General features: G+C 59.4%; 1 protein-coding gene across 1 annotated transcript in view; it reads right to left on the bottom strand.

The window, feature by feature from the left end:
• Positions 1–17,426, bottom strand: part of LOC111145465 (laminin subunit gamma-3-like) — a gene marked incomplete at its 5' end in the record, with an annotated part of 38,241 nt that continues 20,815 nt past the window's right edge. Inside the window, 15 exons of the mRNA XM_022500361.1 lie at positions 1–1,472; positions 3,760–3,859; positions 3,951–4,097; positions 4,640–4,839; positions 7,172–7,274; positions 7,442–7,591; positions 8,515–8,662; positions 9,766–9,900; positions 10,338–10,414; positions 11,030–11,235; positions 12,671–12,812; positions 14,139–14,317; positions 14,803–14,945; positions 15,628–15,781; positions 16,584–16,829. Coding sequence (XP_022356069.1) covers positions 1,222–1,472; positions 3,760–3,859; positions 3,951–4,097; positions 4,640–4,839; positions 7,172–7,274; positions 7,442–7,591; positions 8,515–8,662; positions 9,766–9,900; positions 10,338–10,414; positions 11,030–11,235; positions 12,671–12,812; positions 14,139–14,317; positions 14,803–14,945; positions 15,628–15,781; positions 16,584–16,829 — 2,381 coding nt within the window. The remainder of the gene's footprint in view (positions 1,473–3,759; positions 3,860–3,950; positions 4,098–4,639; positions 4,840–7,171; positions 7,275–7,441; positions 7,592–8,514; positions 8,663–9,765; positions 9,901–10,337; positions 10,415–11,029; positions 11,236–12,670; positions 12,813–14,138; positions 14,318–14,802; positions 14,946–15,627; positions 15,782–16,583; positions 16,830–17,426) is intronic.

The raw sequence follows: 17,426 nt of genomic DNA, 5'->3' as shown, positions 1-17,426 counted from the left end.
CCGCCTGCAGGAGGAAGAGCCCCGGAGGGGAGGTGGGCTCCTGGGGCCTGGGTCTGGGGTCCCGGGGCCAAGGGCCTGTTGTCGGTGGGAAGAGGGCCCCGGGAATGGGGAGGAGCTCAGGGAGGAAATGCCAGGAATCCTGGGCAGAGGCTGGCAGGGGGCCTGACCACAGGGGGCTCCCCAGCATGACAGGCTGGAGCCACAGCCAGGCTGCCACACCCAGCAGGGACCTCCCAGGTGGCAAGTGCGGCCACAGGGCCTCAGAGCCAGTGTCAATCAAAGGCTGACAGGGGTCTTGGGGTCCCAAAGAGGAGCTCCCCCAGCACCCTAGTCCCCCTGACCCAGGCCTGCTAAGGCCCTTGAGGCTCAGCTCTCTGGCTAGGCCACAGGCTGAAAGGAGCACTGGGCCCAGGGCAGGCGACTCCCAGGATCCCGAGACCAAGCATTCCAGGAAACCAGTGAAAACCGTGCAGGGCTGGGCCATCCTCCTGGTGGACCAAGGAGGCCGCACCCCGGCCCTGGGGGTCCCTGGGCCTCAAGCTCCCCTGCTGAGAGCCCCCTGCCCCTGTCTGCTGCTGAGGATCTTCCATCTCTTGGTCTGCCTGGTCCCTCCGCTGTGTGGAGTGGGCGATGGGCAGGTGTCCTGGGATGACCTGCTGCAGGACCACGGGCAGCCCTGGGGCCGGTGGCTCTGGCTCCTGCCCAGCCCAGCCTGGATCCCTGCAGATGGCCCCCTCAGCCTCTCAGGCACCAACTCTGCTTGGGTCCTCGCCTTCAGAAGCAAGAGTGAGCGTGGAGGTGCCGGAGGGTAATTAACATACCCCCCCCAGCATCCAGAGGGCATGCGGCAGAAAGGGTACCCAGGAACCGGCTGTGAACTGAGTAGAACGTGTACATGCACAGAGGAACTGGCGAAAGTGTGTGCCTTGTGCACACAGGCGTGTCCCCACAAGGTGTGCATGTGTTCCTGACACTGGGGTGTGCATGTGTACGCATCATGGCCTGGGAGTGCCCGCCTGGGCGAACTGTATATGTACACGGACTCTGGCGGGCACGGAGGGGACGTGGCTGTGGACTTGGAAGCCTACGTGAGTATTCCCTTGGGGTGGGCACACAGCCGCAGGCTCTGGGGGGGTGTGTCTGCAAGGGTGCACCTGTGGGGTGCATGTGCCTGCCCTGGCCAGGGCCACAGTGTTGGGGGAGGGGTGTCCTGGGCGGCCCTCACTGCCAACTGGCACAGCTCTGGGGCAGGCTATGCAGAATGGCCTCCAGGTTCTGCTTGTCGGCACGGATCTCAGCGAGGTCGTTCTCGAAGCTCTGGATCTGCAGCTCCTGCTGCTCCGACTCCTGCTGTAGCAGCCTCAGTTTCCCCTGCAGGGCCCCCGGCGGGCTCAGCTGCAGCCTCAGGCGCTCCAGTGCCCACTGGGTCTCGTTCAGGGCCTGGGCTGGGGCCTGATGGGTGTCCAGCGACCCTGCAGAGGGGCACAGACGGCCTCAGCAGAGACCAGCTCTCCCGCAGGCCCCAGTGCCCGTTCAGCGCCCACCCCCGAGACCTCTGGAGACACAAACCTTCCAGGATTGTGACTGCCCATGATCTGCCAGGAAAGCAAGGGACAGAGAAGGCAGTGTGTCTGGTCTGGGCTCCCCAATGGGTACACATGAAGACTCTGGAACTTTCCCCCTAGACAGCGCTGGGCAACGGTTCCTTTTTGTCACGGTACTACTGTTATTAATAAAAAGAACTCCCCGCGTGGGTCCTGAGCCCATTTCCTAAAGCCGTGTGTGGCACAAGGTCCCCATGGCTCCATGCCGATTTGCCGAGAGCATGCATTTAAAGATGCCTCCTGTGCCGAGACGCGGACCGCCACGGGGGTAAAAAGCAGTGTCCCTGGCATTAGAATGAGGGCTGCGGAAGCGGATGGGGCAGGAGGGGCTGCCGGCTCCCGTAAGCAGGCACCAAGGGTCTCGTCCTGGCCCAGCATGGGTTAACTCTGTTTTTTGGAGTTCAGCACTTCCCAGAGCCTCATCAAGGGTAAAACGAGGAGGCAGGGCCCGGTGCCCACATTTGAACTTGGTGGTGGTAATGGTGGCATGGGATCCACGGGCTGTCTCCCCCATCTGGGCCTTGTCACCTTGTCATTTATGGGTGACATTTAACAGGAAGATGAGGTTCAGCCATTGGGGATGGGGAAGTAAGTTCTAAATGGCTTCTAATCCCACAGGATCCCACTGGGGCCAGGGCTCCCCTGAGCCCCAAATTTCCTGGGCAACGAAGGTGGGGGTCAGAGGGCAGGCAGTTGGGGGCGGGGAGGTGGGCAGGAGGAGGCATCGGGAAGCTGAGCGCCGCTGGCCCGGGCAGATCCCGCTCCCAGCAAAGACCCCATCCACGGGGAGGCCCCAACTGCCTGGCCTTCGAGATTCAGGTTCAGCTTGTAGCCACATTCCACCTGCACTCCAGGGGCCCCCAGGCAGGGGCCCTCTGGGGGCTGCTCATGCCTGCGCCCCCAACTCAGGCACAGCAATAGACAGCAATGCGGCCAGTGCTCTGAGTCCTTGGCGTCGGGAACAGACCAGTGGCTACCAGTGGGCACCCCGATTCGGTCAGACCTGTGTGCAAACCTCAGTTTCCCCACTGACTGGCCATGGGGCCCCGGGCACATCACTTAAACTCTGTGCCTCAGACTACCTGTCCGCAAGATGACTAGAGAGTCCGGGCCCTCGCCTCCCAAGCAGAGCATTCTAGATCACGAGCACGCAAATCTTAGGGCCCGGCATGCAAGCACGACGCGGAACATGGTGATTCTTCCCCTTATTAGTAATGAGGCCACATGTGTGCTGTTATGTAGGTGACCCTGAGGACGTGACACTAAGGGGCAGAAGCCAGTCACAGAAGGACACAGGGACATGAGGTCCCTGGAGTGTCAAGTTCACAGGGACCAAAGAGGTCCCAGGTGGGGGTACCAGGGGCTGGGGCATAGGGAGTTTGTGTCTAATGGGTACAGTGTTTCAGTTTGAGAAGACGGGAAAGTTATGGAGACGGATGGCGGAGACGGCTGTGCCACGTGTGAATGTACTTAATGCCTCTTAACTGTGTGCCTGAAGATGGTTAAAATGGCCAATTTTGTGTTACATGCATGTTACCACGGTTTTGGAAAATGCATGGCTACTGTCCTCCGCTCCCCCGCCCTGCTCTGTGGCCTCTGGGCCTTGCTGGGTGCTCTCCCCTTCATCTGAGAGGCCTCCTTGCTGAGGCTCCTCCCTGAGAGCTGCTCACCGGCTCTCACCACGCAGGTGGCAAGCACTTTCTACACGACGCTGGTGCTTACGTCCATTTTACAGATGAGGGAACTGAGGCTCAGAGAGGCACAGTGGTTTTCCCAAGGTCACACAGCCAGGGAAGGGAAAGCACCAGACTTGAGTCTCGGTCTGATTCTCGATGCCATCCTTGCTTCTGACATTCTCTCTCCTCCTCTGAAACCCTCAGGAACGCAGAACCCATCTGCTCCTGTGGTCCCCACAGGCGTTCCATCTGCTGAGTTTTCTGTGCTCCCCCCCTGCCCCCTGCATCGCCAGACTAGCGGCCCCTGGAGGCGCACAGTGACACCAGCCCCACCTTGCAGGATGGCCTGGGGCTATTTCAAATGCTTGTGGCTGGGGAGGGGGGACCGTGGGTATCGGGGGGCGAGGAGGAAAGCTTCTCTAGGACTGGGCCTCACAGAAGCTCCTGGGGGTGCTCCAGGGACCCAGGGGTCTCCTTACCCAGCCTGGACAGCAGCTCCGACAAGGCCTGGACGTCCCTCTCCAGGGAGGCACGCGATTCTCGGATCTGCTGTTCCAAGGAATTCAGCCTGGCACCCATCTAGGGTGGGAGGGAAAGCTTGACCGGCTCCCCACTGGCTCGGGGGCCAGGAGGAAATGGGAGTTGGGGTGGGGGGTCTTGGCACACATACCTGCTCTGCGTCCTCCAGCTCCCGTCTACGGGCCTGTGAGGCGAGCACCTGCCGGGAGGCCTGTCGGAACGTCGCCCGCGTCTGGCTGGAGAGCCGGCCTGCCCGGCGGTGTTCCTGCTTGCCTTCCCTGAGCAAGGCCTTGGCGAGCTGGGGGGTGGGCAGCAGTAGAGGGGAAGAGGGTGAGCGGACTGAGCCCTTTCGGAAGTAAAGAGCACTGACGGCCGTGATGCCGAGCGGTCGTCAGTTTGAGCCCCGGATCATTCGTTCATTTCACAAACACGGACTGGACGCTGGCGACACGCACAGAGCCAGCGGGGGCCAGAGGGACGCACAGACTGGACTTTGGCCCCAATTAAAAAATAAGAGCTTAGAGGTTTGGGGGAGTAAAGGCAAACAGACCTCGGTGAGAGTCCTGGCCATGGGACTTTAAGTCCGTCACCCGGACCGGGCCTCGGGGTCCACACCCAGGACGCCAGCGACAACAGTGATACCTATTTCTTGAGGAACCAACAGGGTCACTGGCCTGGGCCCCCCTGAGCCCTTGGTAAGTGCGGAGCATTCAGCATGGTCTACGCGGATGGGGGCAGATCTGTGGGGACCCCGTTTCACCTACAGAAGGGGCATTTCTTCCAGGACAGTCTTCCCACGGGTCCAGAAGGCAAGGACGTCGTCACACTCGTGGCCCTGACCTTAGCACTGTCCTTGGCCAACAGCTCGGCTTCCCTGCCCTTCTTCTTGGCGCTGCAGGAGACAGACGCTGCGTTGCCCAGCATCCTCTCCGCCTGCTTGGTCTTCTTCTTCAAGTCTACGAGGAGCCTGTCGCTGACGACGCCTGCCTTCCTCCCCAGCGCGGCCTGGTCCCTGGGCTGCGGAAACTGCCGCTTCATTCCTGCAAACCAGGGCAGGCGGTGTCAAGAGGGCGGCCGCTGCCCTGAGAGCCTGCCAGGTAGCCACTGCGTCCGGTCCCCAGACAATGGGAGGGAGGTGCTGGGGGCAGGAGATCTCCAGGAAACCTCCTGAAGCTTCTCTGGGAGTCAAGCGAGTAATGAGCAACACGCACCGTTCAGTGAATTTAAAGATTCATGTTACATCGTGGTGTTTGTTAAAATCGCGAGATTACACGGTTGGCTGACGCCTGGGCCGGGGTTGGGAATGGATGGGGAGCCACACCTCAGTACCCAGAAACTCCATTCAGCTCCTTCTCTGTACCCCTCCCTTATGTCTAAAAAGGCTCTGAAGCAGCTTATAGTGCCAGCGACAGGTACGTTAACAACCGGACCACTGAAGTGAAAAAGCAAGGACCATAGCAACGCGGGGAGGGGATGAGGAGGGAAGGAGAGGCGTGCGAAGGGCCAGAAAATTAGGATAATGACATCTCAGGCACTAAATGCTCTGTTCACCTCTGAGCTTCCTAGCAGCCAAGACAAAAAGGGAAGTATTATGATTTGCGTAGGTTTTATTACCTATTAAGAAGTGGCTTCCCTCTGTAAAGAAGAGAGACTTTTTCCTTTTCTTTCAGATGAAATTTGAAGGGAAATTGGGAGTTCTAACGATAGATTTTAAAATGAATCAAGCCTTCCAAGGCAGAATGTCACGTAATTTTCCATGAAGATAACCGAGAAATTAGATCTACTTTGTTTCTCGTACACGAAGTTGGTGTTTCTTAAAATGCACTCCATGGAGTGCTAACTCTACGGGGTGTTACTAAACATCAGGAGGAAACGTCAAACTTAAAGAAAGAGAACCAGGTTTCTTTGTTACAGGACTTCTCAGGACCTTTAATATCATAAGGTATGCACCGTATGGCCTCGAGAGGGCACTATGGTAGCAACATTTCCTAAACTTATCTAAACACAAACCGACTGGTTGTCTTGGGATAAAGGCCCCAGGGCCACCCCCTTGGGGAAAGCTGTTCCATATTCGATGAATTTTCCTTTCATCCTAAATACCCACTGAGCACAGACTGACTGGTGGTGAGAGGGGGTGTCTCTGAAAAGGGGTAGGAATGGGGAAATTAGCTCGGGGTTAGCAGTTTGAGATGAGTCCTCACGTGGACCGAGGTACTGCACCAAGGAGGCAGATTTCCACACAGTACATCCCCCAGCGAGAAGGCAATAGCTCGTGGGCTGGTGAGCACACGTTGCTGGAAGTAGGGAAGCAGAGGGTGGAGGAGCCCCTTGCCCGCCGAGGGGGCTGCAGCAGGTGGCTTTAGTAAGCCTTACGATTTTAATGTTCAGAAGTCCTAATATTCCATCACTAGTATCACAGAATTTACTGAACACGATTTAGAGGCAAGTACTCATGGCCACGGCCTCCCCGTCGGAAGTCCCCTGGTCGGTGGGTGGCCAGGCCTCCCACCACAGAGAAACCTAGAGAACAGGAAGCACCGGCCAGCTCGCCCTCTGCCCCAGGGGGCAGGAGGCCGAGGCTGGAGCCACATCTCTCAGTGGCAGCAATGGAGTTGGGGAGGAAGTCCTTGGAGCCGAGGGGAACGCAGAGCCTGACTCCCAGTCTCAAACTCCAAGGGGCCTCTGGGGCTGCCTGTGTTCCTGCCTTACCCAGTTCACTGGGCGGAGCCACAGATAAAGGGTGAGGGGGCTTCTCTCTGGAGCAAAGAGCCATCACAGAAGCTCCTTCTGGAGGGGGACACGGAGCTGGAGAACCCTAACACCAGACAGCTTCTCTTCAGGGCACCTCTGACCCAGGGATAGTCGTCAATCCCTTTCCTTGGTCTACACATCTATAAAATGGGACCACTCAGCTTCATTTTCCTAGAGCTCGAGGAGACCTGGACTGGCATCAACCCACATCCCTTTCTCAAGGGAAGTCTGTCTCCGTCCCCACGGCCCCAGCTGAGCCCCGGACGTGATAGGTGTTTGTACCAGGTGACAGGATCCCTGTCAGAGCAGACTAGACCAGGGACGGACAGCTGAGGGCATCGGGTCCTCTTGGTCCTGATGGGCTCTGCGTGTGGTCTGATGGCTGATGGCCATGTAGGCGAGATGCCAGAGAGCGGCGTGTGAGGGCAAGACCAGCAGCCACGGGAGAGGTCCTGGCTGGGGTGGGGCAGGGAATGGAATGTTTGGCTTATGCCCCCACAACCGGACTTCTGTCCCCTTCTTGTCCCCAGGGCCACACTGGCCTGGCTGAGGCGGGAGCCCGGATGGTGGTCACGGGCATTTGTGCATCAAGAAGCCTCGGGCTCGGCAAGGCATGCGTACCTTCCAGGTCGGCCAACAGGGTCCTGGCTCCTGTGACAGTCACTGTGGCTGCCTGGACGGATGAGGAAGCCTGGGTCAGGGCGTCTCTGGCCTCCTGGCGTAGCTGGAGAGAGAAGAGAGAGGCTGGGCAGGGGCGCTGCAGACGGGAGACACTGGAGTGATGGGAAAGACTATTTCTGGTCTTTGCCCTTCCCCCCCGCACCCCCTGACTCCAGGACACCCTTGGGACAGCACCCCACCAGGTGCCCGCCTCAGAGGATAGGAGCCCACCTGTGTGAAGGGCTCGATCTTGCGCAGCATGGCCCGGGCGGTGGCCCGGAGGGTCTGGGCCGCCTCAGTGACCCGGCGCTCTCTGGATGCGACCGTCTCCTCCAGGGCCTGCACCTTCTGGCTCAGGGCCCCCACCTGGGACTTCTGAGGCTGCAGGGAGATGGTGGGCTCAGGTGGGGCCTGGCAGAAAGGTCTGAGGGGCAGAACCCCTAGTGGGTGAGAGGCACCCGGGGAGCGGGAATGCTGGGGACAGGACCCTGGAAGCAGAGGGGCTGGGGGCGGGGGCCGCCCGGTGGGGGAACCTGTCTCTATTCCAGCTCTACTAGTTACTATACGTGAGGCCTCCCTGACCTGCATTTCCTTCCCCAGGCCCACAGTCTCAGCGGAATACCTGGGGCCGGATGTACCTCCACATTCAGAATCCTCCTGGCCTGAGAGAAGCAGAACTGTGTGGGTTCTGAGCACAAATAAGCAGCCTCGGGCCCGTCAGGTTTTGCCCCAAATATATCTGTAGAAGCTCAGTCTCTTCCTTAAAGGGCAGGTTCCAAGTTCCGGGATTTCAGGATTACTAGGCAGATGTGATGGAGCGGGTTTCCCTGGGGGGCCGACAAGCACTAGGGCCACCTTGCCCACAACTCATGAATCCTCTCCCAGCCCTGTAGACGCAGCCCTCAGATAACCGAATGGGCGAGCCCTAGCTGACGGAGGACCTAACCGAAGTACGGGTTGGGGAGTAGGGGATGTCCTTGGCCAAGGTCACAGATCTGGAGCGGCGGAGCTGGGATTTGATCCCACGTCTGTCTGGTGCCTTTGCTAATGCCACGACAACGGAGAAGACGCCTGGTCTCACTATTGTCACCACAACCCACAACAAAGCCTGGCCCAGCGCTCACTCGGAGCCAGGCAGGCACAAGGCCAAGCCACGGAGATGGATCGGCTCGTTTTAATTGACTGCCATCTACTTAAAAATAAGCCACATCATCTGCCCAGGCCTGGGCTGCACCGGCTTTCCAGCCGCCGCCTTCTCCCACCCCCACCCCAGGCTGAGCTCCGGGGCAGCCAGCGGGGCTGACCAGTGCTGAGGGGGCCGCTGGCGAGGCCAGGCCCAGGGCGGCGTCTGCACGGACTCGCTGCATGGCGGCCAGTGCCCTCTCCGCTTCGGGCAGTGTCTGTGCCACAGCTCTGCCCAGCGCCTCCTGGGCCGCCTGGACCTCTTGGTACCTGAGAGGAGACAGCAGAGGTGGCTCACAGAGCAGAGAGCACGGGGCCATCCTTCCCCACGGCTGACCCCCAGACCCCCGCCTGGAGCCCTCTTCAATGTCAGAACTCAGCAGCTGGCCTCGGAAATTGGCCGCTACCGGGCAGCTCTCGGATGAATGGAAAAGGCAGGAGAGGCGCCCATTCTTGTTTCTTCATTCATTCAATTCGAGCACTCTTTTCTGAAGGGGCTTGCCCCTGGTTTCCACCCTCGAGTCATCTGCTTTGCAAATGTTGGAAGCCTCTGGCTGAATCACTAAGTGGAAAGTGCCTGGTGCTGGGGAAGGGACAGAAGCCCAGGCCCTGGTCTTGAATCTGCTGTGCCCTCAGGTGACCTTGGGCAAACACTCTCCAGATGAACGGAGAGCTCTGGGGCCCCTTGAGATCCAAGGGGGTGTAGTCAACCACCTAGAACAGCTCCCTGTCCCACCCAGCTGATCACCCCCTCCCCGCCCAGCTCTGCCATGGACACTGCCGGGGCAGGGACCTCCGGCCACCTCTCATCTCTCCCCACTTCTCAGACAGCCCCTGCCCCCAATCCTGCCCCGGGAGGGGGTCATGTGATTTCACCCCAGTCATGCCAGGGGACTGGGTGTGGGCCATCTGACTGGAGGTGGGCCAATTGGATTCTCTCATCTAGGAAGTCAACTTGGGACTTTTGAGACCTTGCTGTGTCTCTCCTGACCCTCCACTGCAGAAGACATAGGAGGGTCACCCATGGCAGAGAAGCAGAGGCCAAGCAGGAAGCTGGTGTCTGAGAGGAGCTGCTGGGAGGAGGGTAGAGGTCGGGGATGGGGCTGGGGATGATGCAGGGGTGAGAAAGAGAGATACCGCTCTAGACCCTCCTGGTTCAGGCCCTCATCCCCTCTCTCTAGAGACTGAGCTGCACCCCCAGGCCTAAGAGGGCTCCTGTAACTCACCACCCAGTGAGCCCAAGACCTCAGATATCTCCCCCGCCCCCACCCAAAGAACATCAGGACTCGGGAAGGAAGCCAGCTCTGGACCAGCAGCCTCCAGCAGCTGGAGGAGGCCGGTTCAAGCTTCTACCCACATCCGGGAGGCCTCACCTGTCCTCCAGGTCCTGCTGGGCCTCCGAGGCCACCCTGCCCTCCAGCAGACTCCAGAGAAGCACATAGCTGGTGTTGGAGGCGACCAGGGCCCTCTGAGCCGTGGCTTCAATCCTGGCAGTGGCGTCCCTGTGGCTGTAAGGAAACGTCCACCTGACCTTCAGCAACAGCTCACAGAGAAGGGGACCTGGGCCCGAACCCACCCCTCCCACCATGTGGGCCTCCCACAGTCCCAAACAGAGTCTGGCCCCGAGGGCCAGGCTCCTCCCCTCCCTCTGCCTGACACAGCAAAGGCTGATGGGCAGGGACCCACGGCCCTGCTCCTGTTACACAGAACCTATGCCCGTTGTCTTGCACAGTGATCTGTGGGGCCTTTCGTCGCACGTGAAGTCTCAGTTTGGACAATAATGATACGGTCGCCCTAATAAAGCCGTCACAGAAGAGGGTGAGCAGCACGGTCTGGCTCTGAATCCGGGCAGGGGGACACCTGTCAGGCTGACCCTGACCCCAGAACCCCCAGGAAAAGGGCGGGGCTCCCTTCAGGACCAGGCTCCCGGGCCTTGGGGGCTCACCTCCTGGCGAGGGCACGGGCCTCTGTGGCCAGGGGGCTCCAGGTGGTGGGCTGGCTGGACCCTTCCTGAGGAATCACCTTTAAAGCGAGGGAGAGAGGAGAAACTGAGGGCATCCCTGAAGGGCAAGGGCCTCATTCGGTTAAATTACTGGGAGAACCGGACTGTGCCAGTTACTCTACAAATGCTACATAAAGGGGCCCCTGGGTGGCTCAGTGGGTTAAAGCCTCTGCCTTCGGCTCAGGTCATGATCCCAGGATCCTGGGATGGAGCTCTGCATCGGCTCTCTGCTTAGATCAGCTCTCTGCTCAGCGGGGAGCCTGCCTCTGAGCACCCCACCCCCACCCCCCGCCTGCTTCTCTGCATACTTGTGATCTCTGTCAAATAAATAAATAAAATCTTTAAAAGAAAATGCTACATAAAGCCTCAAAGTCAGCATCTGGCGAGCAGAGAGCCCCAGAACGTGGCAAGGACGGTAATGCCGCCCAGTCCTCATTCAATGGGCATTCACCGTCCACCTGGAACGTGCCCTCGTCTACGCGGACGTGATCCCACTGAGTCAGCACAAGGGGTACTGCGTGACACCCATTCTGCGGGTGAGGAAACTGAGCCTCTCCAAAAAGGCACACCAGGGGCCACCAGATCAATCGCCAGGGGAGCCCGGGGCGGGTGGTGGGGAGGGGCCCCCGGGGTACCAGAGATTTGAGGACGATGGCCGCCTGCACAATCTCTTCTTCCGAGGACTCCAGCGCTGCGTCGAGCTCTGCCAGCTGGATGCAGGTCTTCTCTGCCTGGGCCTGGGCACAGCGGGCACCCCTGCTCAGCGCCCGCAGCTGCTCCCGCGCAGCCTTCACTGCACCCTCGAGGCCGGTCACCTGCTCCAGGAAGGCCTCCCGGGCTCCTGCATGAAGCCCACAAAGCCCAGGGGTCACGGAGCAATTGAAATTTCCTGATCAAACGTTCACCCTCGGGGGGCCCCCCCATCTGTGCCCTGAACTCTGCCTGGCACAGCTGAGCTCTATCACCAGACCTGAGCACCACCAGTCAGTTCTAGGGCAAGAGCCTCACCATTTTACAGATGCAAAGGCTGAGGCCCAGCAGAGGCCAGTCACAGCCCAAGGTCTCCCACACAGGAAGTCAGCACAGTGGAGGGGCTGGAAGGAATCCAGACGGGTTAGAGCCACAACAAGCAATTCCCAAATCTGAGACCGCAAAAACACACCTGCCTCGAGTCAGCTCTGCGATCTGCAGTGCGGCTCAGGATGGGCTTTTTAAAAAAAGATTTTATTTATTTACTTGAGAGAAAGAGAGAGAGAGGGAGAGAGCATGGTGGGAAGAGGGTCAGAGGGAGAAGCAGATGCCCCACTGAGCAGGGAGCCCGATACAGGACTTGATCCTGGGACTCTGGGGTCATGACCTGACCCGAAGACAGATGCTTAACCAACTGAGCCCCCCGGGGATCCCAAGTATGGACCTTTTAACCCAGAGCATCTGGAAGCTCCCTGTTCTTTTTTTTTTCTTTTTTAAAGATTTTATTTACTTATTTGACAGATGGAAATCACAGAGAAGCCGGCAGAGAGAGAGGAGGAAGCAGGCTCCCTGCTGAGCAGAGAGCCCGATGCGGGGCTCGATCCCAGGACCCTGGGACCATGACCTGAGCCGAAGGCAGAGGCTTTAACCCACTGAGCCACCCAGGCGCCCCCAGAAGCTCCCTATTCTGATAATGAGCGTTGCTAACAGGTGCTCAGCTTACCTATGCCTGGCTGTGAGATGAGCACAGGTGCTTATGAACATAAAATTACACAGAAGAATCAATTCACTGTCAAGCTTCCCCAGATCGCAGTGTCCCGAGGCCAGTTTCCACCTGACTCTCATAACAGCTTCCCCCTCCGCCCCCATCCACTGGTTTTCTATGCTGGGGAGTGAGCAAAATGGCCAACGGTTAAGACAGCAACAGGCCACCTGTTCAGCACCCAGGACAGCACCTCGGTGGGCATTTGTCGCGCCGTGAACCAGTGAACGACTCCAGCCCTGTCCTCACTGTGCCTGTGCTCTGGGTGTGGCTGGGGCTAGATGCTCTCGTCAGAGACTAGTATTCATAAGGTTACAAAGTAGAACGGGGTGGGGGACAGTGAAGGAAAGATCCAGGAGAGACAAGACTGTCATGGGAGGAGCCCATGCAGTTGGGGAGGACAGACAGGCACTCCCAGAAAGTGACTTCTTCTAGGACCGAGCCAAGAGCTTCTGAAGCATCGTGAGAGCAGACCAAAGGGCCGGTGGGGTGTGTCTGGCCAGCCAGCCATCCCGCTGCCTCCCGCTCTTCTCTCTCACTGTACCTTGCAGCAGGTGGTGACCCTGGTAGACGTCCCCCCGTGGGGCCTCTCCCTGCAGAATGTGCAGTGGTTCCCAGGGCTGGCCACAGTCAGACCCCTGCAGCCACCCCTCCATCAGGGTCAGCCTGGCCTTCAGCTTGGCAGCCTGGAGGAGTCAGGAAAAGAAGGGTATGTGAGGCCGGCTGCCTGAAGTCGTGCTGGACGCCTCCCCCTGGCTTCTGCCTGGCCTTCCCTGGTTAGCAGTTGGCTTCTCGCATCTTATCAAGGGCATCAAAGCTGAGGATGCAGCAGATCTTGGAGAAGCAGCCTTGCCCACCCCCTCCTCCTAGTGGTCCCTTCCCTTCTCACGCCCACGGCACCTGCTGCCATTCAGTGGACCACATCCTTGTTCCACTTAGAGTGGGATGAGAAGGGAAGCCCCAGGAGAATCTGTCTGTCCTGCTGTATTGCCACAGAGAAGGTGCACCTGGATACCTGCTGGCCAAGTGAGTGTGCCATGCAGTGTCTCCCAGCGCTGTTCTTTTAGCCACACAAACAATAACTGTATTTACAGAGCACATGCCAGGAGCCGGCTGTTAGCACCTGCCAGCCACGCACCTGATCACGTTCACCCTGTAACGGCCCCAAGGGCCAGGGGATGCTGGATCCAAGCCCTCTCTTTGATTCCAAAAGTCCAGAATGCTCTGAAAAACCCTACGTCTTTCCATTCCCTATTTGATGGCAAAATCCAGGTTAAAAAAACAAAATTCTTAACTCATTGGGAAGCAAAACTGTTCTGAACAAGGCTGTTTGCGCCCTTGTTTGTTTGTTTGGTGTGACTATTCGCCCATCTTCCCGCAGACACATCCCTGGGTTTGACCGCAGGGACTGGCCCAGGCACTGCCCGGGGGGCCGCTTATGCTCAGCGCCCATCATTGCGTCTTTCTAGAGCACCTTCACTCTGATGGCTGGCCTCCCCGGTCTCAGGGAAAGGGCTGCAGGCCTGTTTCCACTGTGGAATAGGAGAGACACCCAAACTTACCAAACCTGTTACCTGTTAACGGGAACAACGAAAGGGGCTGGGGAGGGGAACCCCAGAGCTCACGCTCTTGACCTCCGCACCACACCAGCTCCCTGCTCAACACTCTACTTGTGCCCCAGAACGGGCATGGCCCTCCTCCTGACCCTCCCCACCAAGGGCCTTCTACTGTCTCATCCCCGCAGATCTTAAGAAAGGGTGAGACATGGGCGTGGGTGCTCGGGAAGGACAGCTGGTGCGAGGCACTCTTCTGTCTGCTCAGAAGCCAGGGATGGGCAGAAGTGAGGGGGGAGTGGGGCTGACATCGGCCCGATGGCTAGGTGGGCGCAGGCGGAAGGTGACCAGTGGCCCCAGAAGGCCTGAGAGCCAGGGCTGAGCGGGCATTTCTGGTGCCCAGTACAGAGGGGGCACTCATGGGGGGGTGTGAAGTGATGGGAGGTAGGGTGGGCTCACCTCCTCCTTCACCAGGGCGTAGCAGGACGGGCACTCCTCACAGCGTGTGCCACCAGCCGTAAGGAAGAAGTTGTCCTGACAGCGGTCACACTTGTAGCCCACGAAGCCAGGCTTGCACACGCACGTGCCGTTCTTGTGGCACTGGGCCGAGGCGGCGCCCAATGGGGAGCACCTGCAGGCTGAGGGAACCGGGGTGGATAGCACCCCTCCCCCCGGCACTGGGACCTCCACGTTGCCTGCATCCTCACGCCTGGCCACTCCAGAAACCCCAGGTCCAGCTCAACCACACTCCTGGGTCCTTCCGGGAAGACTGAGTCAGAATGTCAGAGGTGGTGACTGACTTAGTCCGGGTTCCTGGGTCTGAGCAGGCGCCATGTTTAGGAACGACCAGGCAGCCCAGCTATGCAGGGAGGGACGCGGAGGCCCAGAAAGGTAACTTGATGGCCCCAGCATACGGCAACTGAGCAGTGAATCCTGGGGCTAGAGTTTTGGTTCCCTAAACTCTCTCACTCCCTGTACCTATGGCCGCTCTTAGAAGACAGGCCTTTCTACAGGAAAGTAGCCGATCGTTCCTTCCCCGGCCACATGGCTGGAGTCCCAGCGGCTCTTCTGTCCAGAAACCTCAAGCCCCCCGGGGCGGCCGGCACACATGCAGCCTCCTCACCTCGGCAGCCCGTGATGGAGAAGCCAAAGAAACCCAGCCGGCATCTGTCGCAGGCCTGGCCCTCAACGCCCGGGCGACACGGGCACTGCCCAGTCTTGGAGTGGCACCGGTCCTCCTGGGAGCCCAGCGGATGACACGTGCAGCTAGGATAGGGAAGGAACCTGAGTGGGAGACAAGCTCTGGGCCGCTCCCCACCCAGCCTCGGCTGGCCGCAGCCGGAGAGGAGCCCTGGGATCACACCCTCTGCCGGCAAGTCCCCATCGCCAGGTGCCTACACGTCCAACAGCTTATTCCAAGCTGTGTCCTAGGAAGTACAGTCTCACAAAAATGCTACCCCTTCCCCCCAGAAAGGGCTATGGGGACCTATAAATCTTGCAGATTATATATACCCCTCTGTTGGAAAGTCACAATGCAATTAGCATATTAAAGGCTCTGAGAAGTCTTGCAAGGAAGAAGCCTGTTTGTTGCACTGGACATTTTCCTGTGGTCCTTCACTGCTCCCTAAAGACATTAAGGTGCCACTCTGGCCAAAAAGGTCATGGAGGGATGGTGTCACTGAGCAGGGAATCAGAGACCAAACCGGCCTCCTGCCCACCCAGATGTCCCTCAGGGCTGTGCTTGGCCTGCGTCCTGGGCTGGCAGGGCCACGAGTCTGACCACTGAAGGGACCATTCCTTTGTCCCCCTATGGGGCAGGGCACAGTGTTCCTGGCAGGGGGCCTGGATGACACATTCTACACCCATCTCCCCTCTGGGGGCTCCCTGGGCTTCTCCTATCCTGGAGACACAGCCAAGGGAAGGGCACTCCCCACCTCACCCTACCCACCTACGGCAGCCCCTCCCGGCCTGGAGGTCGTAGAAGCCAGGGCTGCAGTGGCCGCAGTCCCTTCCCATCACATGAGGCAGGCAGGGGCACTGGCCGGTCACCAGGTCACAGGTTCTCTGCTCACTGACGGAGCCCTCGGGGTGGCAGCCGCAGGCTGGGGACGGAAGCAGAAACTGTGTTGGGGAATCACCAGATCATCGGCTCAAACTCTGGGGGTCCAGGAGAAGATGGGGAGCCCACAGGGATGACTCACATTCAACCCAGGATCCTAAGCTTTTTCTGGAAAAAGACTCTAGACCCGTGCTCAACTCTCATCCCATTTCCTATGTCCTTGGAGAGACAGCCTAGAATCATCACATGACAGATGGCTCTTCCGAGCCTGCCCTGAACCCCAGTCGGCTGGAGAGAAGGCCAGAGACCCAGCCAGGGAGTCACGGGGGGGACCCATGTGCCCACTGTTCTGGGTCCCTTGACCCTTCTCTCCTGGGCTCCATAGAAGGCGGAGAAAGCGCTCTGGAGCAAGTAAGTTTGGGGGCAACGCCATCCTCTCCCTCCAGCACTTCCGGAAGCCTTCCACGGGCCGAGGCACGCTGTGGCTCTCTGAGCGAGCCGGGGACTGAGTGCTAAGGGGAGAGGGAGAGCCTGATGGAAGCCCAGGGGCAGCACTGACATGACAGGTGCTGTCTGCCACCGAGGACAGTCCTAGGCACTAACCGTGGGGCTTGAGATAATTGCGAAATTATCAAGGCAAAGAACAAACGAAAAAATCACAGGATTGGCCTTGATTAGAACGAGGCTGAGAGAGTCCTTGACCTTGGAGGAGAGCAAACCCTTAGACCTTCCAGACAAGGGGACAGAGAAGGTGAGGAATCTGCCTGAGGCTGCACAGTCCCCCAGAGCTGCGGGCTGGGTGTGGTGGAGAGGGGTCCCCTGCAGGGCGGGGGGTGGGTGCTCACGTGTGCATCTGTCTGCAGGCCGAGGGGCGAGGGCATTCCCGTAGAAGCCGTCCTGACAGCGTTCGCAGTGGGCCCCGGTCGTGTGGTGCAGGCAACGTAGACAGTGGCCAGACAGGGGGTCGCAATTGCCCACAGCGTTGGGGTCCACGTTCCCATTGCACTGGCACCGCTGGCAGGGCTGGGGAGCCCCAGAGAGCCCCAGAGGGTCCCCGAAGTAGCCATCATCACAGATCTCACAGCGTCGCCCTGGGGGGAGGGGGGGAGGCTGTGTGTGGAGGAGCCAGCCCAAGGCACAAGGCTGCGGGGTTCCCAGGCGGGGAGGGTGGGCATCCCTCAGGTTTCCCTGTGCAGCAGGGCATAGTCCCAGGGCCAGGGCCCAGCTCAGCCATCAGCTGGCTGTGTGTCTTAGACCAGCCCTGGGGTCTCTCTGAACTCGGGCTCCTCGTCTGCATAGTGGGGACGATAAGGCCAGCCACGTCTGAGGGCTTGGTGAGGTTAAGTGTTCAACTCCCAGCCCAAGCTAAGTGCCCAGCGGAGGGGGTGTCACCACCCAGTCCCTATCGTCACCCTCCTCAGCCTCATGGCCACCACCCTCTTCCTCAGCAAGGCCCAAAGGGCGCTGGTGTGGTGAAGGCAGGGGCTGGCGGCCACCTGAGCACCCTCCCAGGGGGCTGCTCCCTTCATGCACAGCAGCGCCCTGCTCCCCCAAAATCCTTCCTTGGGCACATCTCAGCCTGGGCCAGACCCAACGTCTTGAACTGTCCACACCCACTGAGAGGGTCGCCCTCATGTCTGCAGAGCGGGGGGAGTCAGGCACAGCCTGATGGCAGGATGGGGTGCAGG

Source organism: Enhydra lutris, unplaced genomic scaffold (assembly GCF_002288905.1).
Source record: "Enhydra lutris kenyoni isolate GAN:26980312 unplaced genomic scaffold, ASM228890v2 scaffoldscaffold13, whole genome shotgun sequence".
Lineage (NCBI taxonomy): Eukaryota > Metazoa > Chordata > Mammalia > Carnivora > Mustelidae > Enhydra > Enhydra lutris.
This window is presented reverse-complemented; position numbering and strand designations above follow the sequence as displayed.